At 45.9% G+C, this 13448-nt stretch overlaps 1 protein-coding gene across 1 annotated transcript in view; it reads right to left on the bottom strand.

Moving 5' to 3' along the window:
• Window positions 1-581: 581 nt before the first annotated feature.
• The window catches only part of znf704 (zinc finger protein 704), a 109080-nt gene continuing 96213 nt past the window's right edge, over window positions 582-13448 (bottom strand). Inside the window, exons 6-10 of the mRNA XM_080735328.1 lie at window positions 11142-11490; window positions 3976-4098; window positions 2644-2735; window positions 723-1241; window positions 582-629 (exon numbers count right to left, since the gene is read on the bottom strand). Coding sequence (XP_080591454.1) covers window positions 1127-1241; window positions 2644-2735; window positions 3976-4098; window positions 11142-11490 — 679 coding nt within the window. The 3' untranslated portion in view covers window positions 582-629; window positions 723-1126. The remainder of the gene's footprint in view (window positions 630-722; window positions 1242-2643; window positions 2736-3975; window positions 4099-11141; window positions 11491-13448) is intronic.

The following is a 13448-nucleotide window of genomic DNA, read 5'->3' as shown; positions in this document are numbered from 1 at the left end:
CACTTAACCCAACATAGTAAAAAAAAAAAAAAAGACAGGCTGTTCTTTGTGTGCCGCTGCGGGTTCGCACCATCTTTTAGCTGCATCGGAGGTTCCCCCCAGAGAGGAACCAAACATGGAGGGAGAGGGTGACGTGGGAATGCAAGGAGACGGCCCCAGCCAGCCCAGCCAGCCAGCCAGCCAGCCAGCCAGCCAGCCATTTTGGTTCATCCTACACTCTCAGGAAGATGAATGGTGCATCCTCCGAGAGCATGCGAACGGAAGCAAATGGAACCCCATTTGCACGCTCTCGGGAGTTACAGACCCGGTTAAGGGTCCATTTTGGACTCCTGGTTGATCCCTGAACCCCATGTTGATGGGAGTTAAAGGACAACTCCGCCCTAAATCACTTCTAGGCTCATTTTCCTACTTATATTGATCCAAAAAGACTGTCCATGGGGTCTGTCAGGCAGAAATTACCCTGTTGTCCTGTTTGTGGTACTAGTTAGTTGTCATTACAAACACATCCATGTCATCGTTGTCCCACACAAGCCATCACACTCTGTCAAACAGATGTTATGCTTTTATGTGTTTTGCCAAGTCCCGGAAAGATGCCCTGTGATTGGCCAGTACAGTTACTTAAATTGGCACTTGTGCCGAATGCTTAGCCCAAAACATTATTTATGAGATTGTGGTGGCTTGTGTGGGACAACCAAGGCATGGATGTGTTCAACTAGTAAAACATTCATGAAAAAGAAAATCACTTTTGAACACAACAAATAGAGTAAAAGTGATAGGCTTATAGGCTCCACTCTGTGCTATGAGAGCTGCTGCTTTCTGCTGGGGAAACTGGACAACAGGGGCATTTGTGCCTAATAGACCCCATGGACAGTCTTTTTGGATCAATATAAGTAGGAAAATGAGCCTAGAAGTGATTGAGGGCGGAGTTGTCCTTTAATGGGACAGGGGCGCGGGATGTGTGTGTGTGGGGGCGGGCGGGTTGGTTGGGGGGGAAGGGCGTAGTGATGGTGTTGAGCAGGTGAGCTGAGCAGAATGAGCGGCGGGCGGTCGCCCCCTCCCCTTGTGTTCCTCTTGGTTGACGGGTGGGTGGTGGTGGTGGTGGGGGTGGGGTGGGGCGGGTGGGGTCTCAGTCGGTGAACCTCTGGCAGGCTTTCTTCCAGCGGCAGGCCGTGCACCACATGTCGCGGTTCTCCATGCCGTACACCTTCCGACACTTCTTCCCCTCGCCGCGCACCTTCCGGCTGCAGAGAGGGAGAGGGAGAGAGGGAGAGACAGAGAGAGGGAGAGACGGAGAGAGGGAAGAGGCGTCAGTTCAGCAAAAGCTAGGGTGTGGCAAAGATGGGAGTCCTCATGGAAAAGAGGCATTACATTTTGTATAACACGGTTCTATTGTGAAAATAGCAGATCTACATGCTCAGAACGCCTCGCAGAAAAAAACTAGTTTTGTCAGTTTTTTTACACAGGTTTCTTGGGCTGGATATGGCAGCCTGGAACGGTTGTTCAAGTGCAGCTAAACTTGGCATGTTAGTAAACGTGCCACAATTAACAATAATGCATTGCACCTGTGCAGCTGACCTGCGGAACCTGGGAATATACCATTCTGTCAAGATGGGGAGAATACAAGTGCGGAGAATATAATTGTAATGCAACGTGACGCGTTTTGAGCTTGTAGATCTGCTATTTAATGTGACCATTTTGTTACATTTTGGATTTGTAGTTATTTTATTGTAATTTAACAACATACTAACCAGCACAGATAGATAAAAGAGACATTCATGGATTATTATTTAAAAGTAACTTATATTTTCCCCCCTGGACCCAGGGTATGGCAGCTGCATACCCCTGCCATACCCAATTGACGCCCCTGGGACAGAGACAGAGACGGACAAACAGAGGAAATCAAGTCAGATTTAAATTTAAAGTGTCAATCCTGAAGATGGTATTTTTGGTGGTTTTGGCGACACCATGTGGTGACAGGTGGTCACATCAGCTAAGAACAGCTATGGCCTGTGCTAAATTTTTACTTTTTAATAATTTCTTGCATCAGATGTGGGAGGTTTTCTAATATTTCCTTTTATGAATAAATTGTTTAAATATCTTTTTAAAGTGAAATTTTAGAGTGCACTTTGTGTTGTCCAGATGTATGACAGGTGGCCACCACAGCCACTATACTGTAGACTGTAAAAAAATATGGACGGTGGGAACCTAATGGTTTCTATGCTGTGGGTGTCGCCATAATTGTTTTAATGGTACCCAAGGAATGCTATTGGCTGCCAACGGTCACGTGCAACCGCAGGGATACATGGGACATTGTCTTGAGCTTGCCAAAAATAAAGCACACAAAGAAGAATCATCAAAAGCCTATGACATAAAATGCATATCATAGTGATTGAAACAACGCTTTAAACTAGTGACGGGAACCATGAAGCATTGATGACAATGTTTATTAATGTAAGAAAATCAAATGTAAACGTTCGGGGGAAATGAATGGAATCCTATGGAGAACATGTTGCTTCTGGTACCAGAACTGCGCAACTAGCGGCCAATCATTAGTTCCGTGTTTGCTTCATTTTAAATCCGGACAACTGGCCCCCTGGGCAAAACCCAGGGAAGTGAGAGAGTCCGTTGTTGACGTTACGGTACCTGATGGCGCTGGTAGCTCTGGGAGGAGAGGACAGCACAGCGATGGTCTGGGCCCGCTGCTCACCGAAGCCCTGGCTCTTACTGGGAGAAACCTGAGGACCAGTCAAACAAACAACTCAGCAAGTGGAGGAAAAAGTACTCAAATGCTTCTCTAGCGAGAGAGAGTGAGTGAGTGAGTGAGTGAGTGAGTGAGTGTGTCGCGAGCGTGCGTGCGTGCGAGCGTGCGTGCGTGCGTGTGTGCAAGAATGTCATATCTGACCCCAGTATCTCTATGAGAGCAACTATGACTGGGTGTGGAACAGAACACCAACTTCCACTGATAAATGCCCGAGGTCGCCTCCTGTGGGCACAACAGCAAAGGCAGCGGCAGCACTGGACTCAGTTGAGACTGCAAGGGAAGACTGCATGTCTCCCTGCTGCGGACCATTCTGTCTCTCACTCTGTGTTCAAAAATGTTGCCATAGATGAGTGCATCGTTGTCTTTACTTTGAAAGCAAGATTACAGGTTTTACCAACTAAACTAAATCTCTCCATCTGGTTTCCAGGCAACCATGCTCCTCACCGTATTCATCATGGCAATGAGCAAATAGCTGAAACCATGTCCCACATCTTAAATGGTTGCCATGTATACAGGGGCCTCTATTATGTAGGTATGACAGAATTTCAGATTTGATATCAAAAGATATCTCTTCTATTTTTAGGTCCTCCATCATGCTGTATAAGTGCTCTACTGTGAAGCTGAGCATGTTTAACCTGTGTAATGATGATTCTGTGTTCAGCTGACACCTCTGATGTCTTTGTTGTAAATTAAACCCTTAGGGAGGTGTTTATTCCCTCGGCTGCACTTTTGACTACAGCTTGGAAGAAGCCTTTCTAGCCAAAGTGCTGAAATATCAACAGCCAGTGCAGACCATCTCACAGCTAGGCTACAGATGTAACTTTTAGTTTTTTATCTTTGGCAGCCTAGGAAGTGCACAAGTTGGTTGTGAGGGGCTTACAAATGGCAGGCCTCTCCAAAAGGAGGGCCAAACAGATATTGCTCAGTGTCAGCCATTATCGGAAGCCGCTCAATTTGGAGGAGGCGTTGCTTCCTTTACCCATGATTTATGTCCGCTGTGTCTGACAAGTACTGTATGTAACGATGCTCTGCCTTTAGGCTCTTTGGCTAGGATGTTCTTTCATATTATCATATTAGTGTGTGTGTGTATGTGTGTGTGTGTGTGAGTGTGAATGTGTGCACATGCATGCCTGACTGCATATGTCTCTATGTGCGTTGCATGTGCGTGCGTGCGTGCGTGCGTGCGTGCGTGTGTGCGTGCGTGCGTTGCTCACAGAGTTTCCGATGAAGGTGACAGGCGGGGACTGCCATGAGATGCTGAAGGTGTTTCCGTTGGTGGGAGTGAAGCTGCCTGCCGAGTCTGCGTTGCTGGACGGGATGGACACCGGAGCTGTGGCCTGCAGGACATGGACCACACAGTGTTACCACAAGCTGCTTTATAATACATTCTGTTCAAGGGTCTTTTAACGCATTTAGGCCTAGAATTATTGAATGCTTTAACTATTGAAAAATAGCAGATCTGCAAGCTCACAGCGCGGCACCGAGTGCCGCGCTGCGAGCTTGTAGATCTGCTATTTTTGAAAAAGTCGTGAAAATGTGTGCAAATCTTTGAATATATGTATTTTTAAAGCGAACGTTTGTAACTCAAATTTTGCTTCTGGGGGGTCCCTGGAACTAAATATTTTGAGATGGGGGTCCGTGGCCAAATACATATAATTTTGGGGGTCCTTCACATTAAAACCACTGACATAGTAGTCTCTCAAGAACAGACTAACTGAGCTCCAGTTGAGTGAAAAGGACTTTTTCTTTGACGATTGATAGCCAGATTGCTGACATAGAAACATAGGTTTTTCAAAAAAACCTTAGAAGGATTCAAAAGACACTTATTGAATCGGGTAAAAATTCTAATTTCACGATTTTTCAAAAATAGCAGATCTACAAGCTCGCAGTGAGCTGTGAGCTTGTATATCTGCTATTTTTTAATAGTTAAGGCATAAAATAATAATACACAATAATGTGTACCCGTTCGTGTTTTTCAGGCCAAGGACTCCTTGAGAGAGAGTGAGAGGTGAAGCAGATTCAACTTTTTTCATAGATTGCTTCACAGACATGCTTGACAGCACTCATCAGTGTTGTTTTTTGTTTAGTTTGTTTACACATGATCTTATCTATTAACACAATTAGTGCCTCTTAATCTGAAAGTTGCTTGGTGCCTCGGTGCCACGCCGTTTCCTCCATAGGCCGCCGCTATTATTTTGAAGGGCCGGAAGGGGTTTGTTTTTGTTTTTTTGGATTATCACTTGACGGCAACGATTACGTCATCTAGTCACATGACAGTGTGGGCCCACAAGAGAACATGGCTGCGCCCACCTTTTGTGTACAGTATGGAAGAGTGGAGACCATCCTTTGTATAAGAATGTCCCTTTTGGAGAAAATGAAGTCTATTTATGGGCCTCTCAATGGATTTACTATGGAGGACGTTAACTTCGCGTGCACGCCCGACGTGCGTTGTAATTATCTATTGATGATTTTCAAACTAATTCTTTCGACAATACAACGCTCATATGTGTACTTTGGCCGAGCTGGCGGCAGAGGGCAGCCTTATGTAAAGAATGACTGTGAATTGGGTCGCTTCGCTTGCCATCCATTCAGAGCATAGAATTTTTGCGGTGCGGTGGATTTTTGAGAGCAGCATTACGGGATATGTTTTTACTGTACACGGCGGCCCGACCCCCTATCAGCTTACAGTCATCAGACAAGGTAAAAAGAACGAGCTGTATTGGCAACGAGCTGGGTTGAAAATTGGGGCGAACGGGAACGTCCGAAGTGGTAAAAGAGTTAATATGCCTCGGCAAGGTTTTTTCAGTGTTTTTACCTTATTTCGCCGATCCACGGTATGCACCACTATTACTATTATCTTTTTAGTTTTAGTTTTGTTGTTTGCTGTTATTGCGACCGAAGGTCGCATATACTCTGAAAAACCGTGTCGCTTGAGTATCCTTCCTTCCTTCCTTCCGTAACCTATGTGATGTCAGTGTGATGTCAGCGAGTTGTGACATCACTTCTTGTACGGGGCGGCTACAGTGTACACGAAATGTGGATAACACTATATATGGAGATAGTCCAGTCCATCATGTCATATGGGACTACCGTCATAGACAGTAGCCAAAAGAGAAGGATACACAAGACTAAGAAAGACAAAAAAAGGAGGAGGAGGATAAAGATACCAAAAGGAGAGAGAAGAAAGGGTGGATGAGGTACAATGTGTCTCAGAAAAGAAAAGGAGGTGGCAACGGGGGCGGCTAGATAAAGTTATTAGGCCTGGATCCGACTTTAGTCGACGTACAGGATTCCAGAAGTGTAGCGCTTATTCGCTCTTGTATCAAACTGGTACTCGAAACGTTCTTAGAATTTAATATATATTTTCTAAAGTAAATATGGGGGCGGCTGTGAAAAAGAGAAGAATAAAAAAGAAAAAAAGGAGGAGGAGGATAAAGATACCAAAAGGAGAGAGAAGAAAGGGTGGATGAGGTACAATGTGCGGTATCCTCCTTGTCAAGCTCGACGTTGGTCATTTGGACCTATACATGGAGAAATGGAGCGAACCTGTTTGGCCTAAACATGGAGATGTGGTACAGAATGACTCATATATGGGCATAAAAAGTATGTCATGTGACATCACTTCCTGTACAGACAGACAGACAGACAGACAGCCATTGACTCCAGCCTAACAATGGCTACTGTCTATGACGGTAGTCCCATATGACATGATGGACTGGACTATCTCCATAGTGTTCTCCACATCTCCATGTTTAGGCCCTATCGCTCACACCCTAGGTGGGGTTTGCGATAGGGCCTTTCTATGTGGAGTTTGCATGTTCTCCCCGTGTCTCCTAGGGTTTATACCCTCACAAAAACATGAACAAACTCCCCCCAGAATGATAACAACTAGAATCGTCAGAGAAACGCTGTGGTTGGCCAGATAGTCAAGAATTGGCGCCGCATGTCACCCTGAGGTCGCATTCCACCCTCAGGTGTCTTACTAGTTATATATACCACTGCATTGTCTGAAGGATGCCAAACAAACATAAGTTTTACTCTTATGTACCTGTACAAAAGATGTAACAATAAAGTACAACCGTGAACCATGTGAGCACAATGTAAACATGCACGCCTCGTACAATAACTCTGATCCCTCTACACTAGAGGGAAAACAGGTCTTGTGTGTGGTCATTATCGAAAATAGATGATCTACAAATTTGGACATTGGGTAGTTTTACCTAATCTTCACCCTCTGAATGGAGGTGAAGTATTTGGTTCGTGAAGTTATGATGATCCAACTGCTTGCTATGCAGAGTAAACAATAAACCTTTTTCTTTACACTCAAGAGGCGAGTGTGCCTGCAGTGGTCCTTACTGTTGAGTGTGTACAGCGGGTGTATGTATCTCAGAGAGAGAGAGAGAGAGAGAGAGAGAGAGAGAGAGAGAGTTATGTAGGTATATTGATCCTGATTCAGTTTGTATTGATAGTCTTATCTTGAGTGTGTGTGTGTGTGTGTGTGTGTGTGTGTGTGTGTGTGTGTGTGTGTGTGTGTGTGTGTGTGTGTGTGTGTGTGTGCGCACGTGCATGTGTGTGTGTGTGTGTGTGTGTGTGTGTGAGAGAGAGAGAGAGAACTGAGGCGTTCGAAAAGATAACAGCTGTTCATTCCTCTTACTAGTAGATGAAACGTGCATTTCGATCGTGTGTGTGTGTGTGTGTGTGTGTGTGTGTGTGTGTGTGTGTGTGTGTGTGGTCAATCGAGACACCAACAGCTCATTGATCTTGAGCAGACATTGACCCACACTTCACCTGATTGACTGGGAAGGGACACAGAATGAGTCACCAGTGTGCATGCGTGTGCGTGAGCATGTGTGTGTGTACTGTAGGTACGATCCAGTCATCCATCCATCTTCAAGCCCTTATTCCAGTGGTCCCTCTCATGAGCAAAATTATCCACTTCCCCTTTGGGGATCCCCAGGTGGTCCCAAGCTAGTGTGGAGATGTGATCCCCCCATCCGGTCTTTGGTCTGCCTGGGGGTCTGCCCCAGTGGGACGTGCATAGAAGACCTCCCTAGAGCGGTGGTTCTCAACCTTTTCAGGCCGCGACCCCCAAAATAATCATAGTTGAACTGGGCACCCTAACAAGCACTAAGAGTCGAGGCATTACATTTTGTATAACACGTTCTATTGTGAAAATAGCAGATCTACATGCTCACAATGTGAAGTGAGCAGTGCTAATTTAATTCGTTAATTTCATCAAGCGTCCCCCTAGTCTCGCGTGGCCAGACTGTTGCCTCCGCGATTTGGTCAAATGCTCCCAGCATACAGTCTGGCAGACGGAAATAGAAACGGTGAGTGCGAGATGAAGCGGAAGTGAAGCCCCCACGTCACTTCCGTTTCAGTCTCACATCACACATATTTATTATAATATAAATAAAAATCATATAAGCATGTTTAGCTTGCTGCTTAGCAGAAATGACATTTTAAAATGTATTTTTTTTTTTACGTTAATGCCCGTTTTCGATACTCGCCGTTCGGGAGCTGCTGTTCCAGACTCTATATAGCATTCAGAGATTGTGGAATAGTTGTCTGGCTACGCGAGACTAGCGTCCCCCTAGCCAATCACAGGACTTCCTGCATAGCTTGGCCAATGGGACCCTGGCGAACAACAAACTTTGAGCCCCGGACGTTCCCCACAGTTTTTTACCGGACAGCAATCTTTGAGTCGTTTGTGCCAGGATAAGGCATATCTAGGCCTGATGATCAGTTTACTTAAGCCCCAGACATTTTTTTTAAACATTTTTCCCTTAATTTTTTACCGGACAAAGCCAGATGTTATAGTACTGTTCCAGGAGCACTGCTCAAAAACTAAAGCAGTATTTTTTTTTACTTGTGCGCCAGCAGAGCGCGCAAGTACAGCGAACGGTGTTGTTCGGTGCTGTCTGTACGTACTGTATATGGGTGGGCAAGTTGACACTATCGAGGTGCCAACATGTTATTTACTGCTCAAAGAAATGAAGGGAACAAAATTTTCCCTTCATTTATTTGAATTTATTTGAGTATAGTATACTGTAGTACTGCTCAAAGAAAGCTCAAAGAATTAAGGGAACATTTTTGTTCCCTTCATTTCTTTGAGCAGTATATTTGTATAGGTCACCCTTGTTGGTGGTGACGTCACCAAGAAGAGCCCTGCTTTTGTACCGTCGATCGGAAACAGACGGCACCGAAAGTAGTACTTGCGCACTGCGCTGGCGCAATAATAATTCAGAGTTAGCACTATTGGCCATCTATCCCATCATGCATAGCGGGGGTTGGGTGTCCTTCGCTTACAAGGCCCTCTTTGTTCCCTGCGTGCTCTCCGAGGCCGAGCGTTCACCACTGCCCCCTGCTGTAACCCGCTGGAACTCTTTTGTTCTTCTCTGTTGCCGTTGGAGGTCATGGTGGCTGCCAGTTCCCACCTGATGTTGTGAGGGAGTTCCAACTGCTTCAGACCGTACTGAATAACTGCCAGCTTGCATAATGTCTTGAGACCAGGACTCAAGTCCAAGATGTACAGGTCATCAGGCGTGCTCCATCCACCTAAGAGCACGACACGATCTCCCACCATGCAACAGCACATGTCATGCATCACATACGGGCCTTTCTTTGCCTTGAACTCAACCTTCTTCCAGGAGCTGGTCTCTGGATTTAATTTCCACAGATCAGTCGTGCTCCAGTAGGTTCCACCAAATATACAATACACGTACAGCTCTCCATTGTAGGCAAAGGCAACATGACGCATTTGTCTTTGTAAGAGACACTGTGCAAGTGGCGTGGTCAGCCAACAGTTGGTCTCTGTGTCAAACACTCTGACGCTGTTTGTGCCCCGACATTTGCCCCCAAATACAAACATCTTTGTCCCAATGATGGTGGCAGAGTGATGGTGTGAAGCGGGTGGTAGAGTGCCTGTGGTGTTAATCAAAGACCAGTGCATTGTGGCGGTGTCCAACTTGAAGATGTCACTTGTTTCGTAAGCACTGTTCCAACCCTGCATGGTCCATCCGCCATGTATATACATGACCTTTCCAGAGACGCAGGCTGAATGGTTTTTCTTCCCCAACGGAACAGTCCCAGAAACCTTGGGTTTGAACCATCTGTGATGGTCAACATCAAATGCATAAAGCTCTCTACAGTAAGGAGTCCCACTCCCTCCTCCCCAGAAGTATATACTATCTTCTATCAGCACGACTGTGTGGCCTACACGCATGGAGGGAACTTCAACGCAATGTTTTCCTCTTGGAGGTGTCACCGGAGGCAACGTCATCCAGAGTAAAGACACGGTGTTGAAGACGTGCACACGAATCTGAGCCGCGTCATCGTCATAGCGACCGCCAAAGGCGTACACTTTGTGCTCAACCGCAACAGCAGCGAAGCCATATCCGTCCGGTTTTCCCCGCAGTTGTATCGTCCAACGGAACATCTGCAAAGTCGTAGATCGAGTCTCACTCCGTAACAGAACACAGTGCTAATCTGCTTTTAATGACACACTTTTAATGGGTGAGTGGTACCAATGTCAGATAGAGTCTGTCCAATCAACAAAGCCGATGAGTTTGGTTAACCAAACAAGAAGCTGATAGAGATGATATCCCTAATATGGCTAATTAGTGTGGTTGCCAGTAGGGCAACCAGACTATTGTTCTAGTCCAGAACACAAACATTGTGCAAACATAGCCAATCAGGAAGCAGCAAAAATTATTACAGTCAACAGGAACACACACACTAATGAACGAATAGCCATAAATGGAGATCTGTGTCAGTCCTTATCCCTTTTACGGGATAATATGGAGATCACTGATGTCGCCCATTTCTTGGAATCCCAAATATGCCCAATCCACCACTGCTGTATATACTGTGTGTGTGTGTGTGTGTGGGTGTGTGTGTGTGTGTGAGAGAGTGTGTGTGTGTGTGTGTGTGTGTGTGTGTGTGTGTGTGTGTGTGTGTGTGTGTGTGTGTGTGTGTGTGTGTGTGTGTGTGTGTGTGTGTGTGTGTGTGTGTGTGTGTGTGTGTGTGTGTGTGTGTGTGTGTGCGCGTGCGTGCGTGCGTTTTTGTAAATGGTCCCATTTGGGGACTAAAATGTTTTAGCACAGTCACATTCAGGGGACCTCCCTACTTTGTGGGGACCAAATAGTAGGTCCCCACAAGGTTTAGGGTTAGGTTTAGGGTTAGGGTTAGGGTTAGGGGTTAGGTTTAGGGATAGAGGTTAGGGTAAGGCCACAGAAAATGAATGGAAGTCTATGTAATTTCCCCAAATGTCCCCAAAAGGGTACAAATACAAAACTGTGTGCGTGTGCGTGTGTGTGTGTGTGTGTGTGTGTGTGTGTGTGTGTGTGTGTGTGTGTGTGTGTGCGCGCAGAGTTCTGACCTGGTAGGCGTGGTCCGCGTGGATGAGGTAGAGGGCACTGGGAGCGGAGCGGGACAGCGGCGTGCCTCCTCCTCCGTTGGCGGTGACGACCCGCGTCTCCGCCGGCGCGGCGGAGTCTCCTCCTCCCGCCGCCGCGGCCTGGCGGGGGGGAGAGGCGGCGCTCTGAGGAGGAGGAAGAGTGGGAGGCGCGGGAGCAGGCGGAGGCGCGGGGCAGGAGGAGGAGGAGAGGACGGAGGGGGAGACGGGCGACAGGCTGCTCAGGCCGTCGGCCACAGAGTCCGTGTTGAGCTTGATCTCGGCGTAGTAGAAGTCCTCCTCGCCGTCGCTCGACTCGGAGTCACAGTTACGCCTGGAACGCGACGCGGGAGACGAGAGAGAGAGAGAGAGAGAGAGAGAGAGAGGGGGGGATGTACCGTTAGTGCCTGTTGAGATCGGCACATTTTCTGTGGCAACCTGCCAAGATCACACATCCGTATTTTTTCACTCTCAAAAAAGCGCCTGCAATGTAGTGGATTTGAAACTACGTTGCAGTGCACATCATGGGGTGATCACTGCTTGCCTCCTGTGAATTGTTTTATTTAAAATGTTGTTTATTTTTTGTTTATTTCGAGCGAGATGAAAAAACCTGGGTGAAATCTGCCAATCTCAATAGGCGGTAGGCCAGTGTTTCTCAAACTTTAAAATGTCAAGGTCTCCCCTCAACTCTGACAGCTTACAAATGGAACCAAATTAACCGGTTATGCTGTCAGAGTTACAGACTTGTATGGGTCACTTTAGACCCCACTTAAGGAACCCACAGAGTCCCTGGAATCCACTTTGAGAACCACTGATTTGGCTCATTCATTTTGTCGACTCAAACTGCAACAACTTTTTTCACCAAAAACAAAATAAAAAAGGTCAAAACCAAGCTACGATGACTAAGACTGAGACTAAAATGTTGACAATTTCGTCAGCAAATAAAATCTACACTAAAACGGACTGGTGGAGAAGAGCAGAATCCAGTAGAACTAAGACATTTTATTTTTATGTTTGGTTGTGCTCGGGTGTTGGCCTAATGCGACCATTTTCATATGCATTAGGCCATAGCGAGTCAGAGTTACACTTAATTGCATCATGGGATGAAGGGAAGGATGGGTTATCTGGATCAATCCATCCATCAATTAATCAATCAAGAGGAAGGGGAGGACGGAAGCAAAGAAGGAAGGAAGGAAGGAAGGAAGGAAGGAAGGAAGGAAGGAACAAGGAACCGAGGATAGATGGAGAGATGGAGGGATGGAGAGAATCGATGGAGAGATTGATGCAAGAAGGCAGGGGTGATTGGGTGATGACGTCATCATCACATAAAAGCCAGGGACCAGTACTCTTGGTGACGTCACCATCAATAAGTGCGAGAAAAAGGGCGAAGCGGGCGCAAACCTCTAGTACAGGGGTTTTCAACCTTTTTTTTGTCTCAGGGCACCCCATAAATATTTGTTTTAATCCGAGGCACCCCTACATTATAATTTTCACTCCTAGCACCTTATATTTATAGCATATCGTCGTTGTCGGGTGGAAACGTATGTCCAAAACCGTTCGTTTTGTATTTATCATCTATAAAATGTACTAAACTAGTGAAAACAGCAGATCTACAAGCACACAACGCCTCGCGTTGTGTGCTTGTAGATCGCCTCGCGTTGTGTGCTTGTAGATCGGCTGTTTTCACTAGCTTTGTGCGACAGTCTTGTATGATGAAGCAGGGCTTTGATTTACCAAAAGACGTACACACTTGGTGATTCTGCCCGGCAGTGATGATATTTTAGTGATTATTGTTGCAAGGAAAACTTTGAGATAATAGCCATTTTGGTTAGAACTGACTGCAAATAACGTTGTACTTCAAGTTTAAAATGATACTAAATATTTTTTCAAGTGTCCAAAATAAATTCCAAATATTATCAAATTATCTCGCGGCACCCCTGGACTGCCGTCACGGCACCCCAGGGTGCCCCGTCACCCACTTTGAAAACCCCTGCTTTAGTATAACATAATTGGTAAGACGGAAATTCCTTCCCAGTGGGTTCCTCCTAGGGGTGGGCGATATGGAAAAAATGCAATATCACAATATTTTCCCAAGCTCTATCACGATACACAATTTTATCACAATTCTTTTTCACGTTGGTTTCGATGGTTATTACTATTTTTCAAGTTTCAAGTTATGGGTCCATTTGGTTTCATTTGTATACTGTCAGAGTTAAGTGGAGACCTTGACATTTTAAAGTTTGAGAACTACTGATTTAGACCAAAATGCAGGTTTAAATTGAATTCTGCAAT

The sequence above is a fragment of the Nannobrachium achirus genome (genome assembly GCF_963921795.1).
Source record: "Nannobrachium achirus genome assembly, chromosome: 10".
In the NCBI taxonomy this organism is placed as follows: Eukaryota; Metazoa; Chordata; class Actinopteri; order Myctophiformes; family Myctophidae; genus Nannobrachium; species Nannobrachium achirus.
The sequence above is the reverse complement of the archived record's forward strand: the minus strand, read 5'-3'. Positions and strand labels throughout refer to the sequence as shown.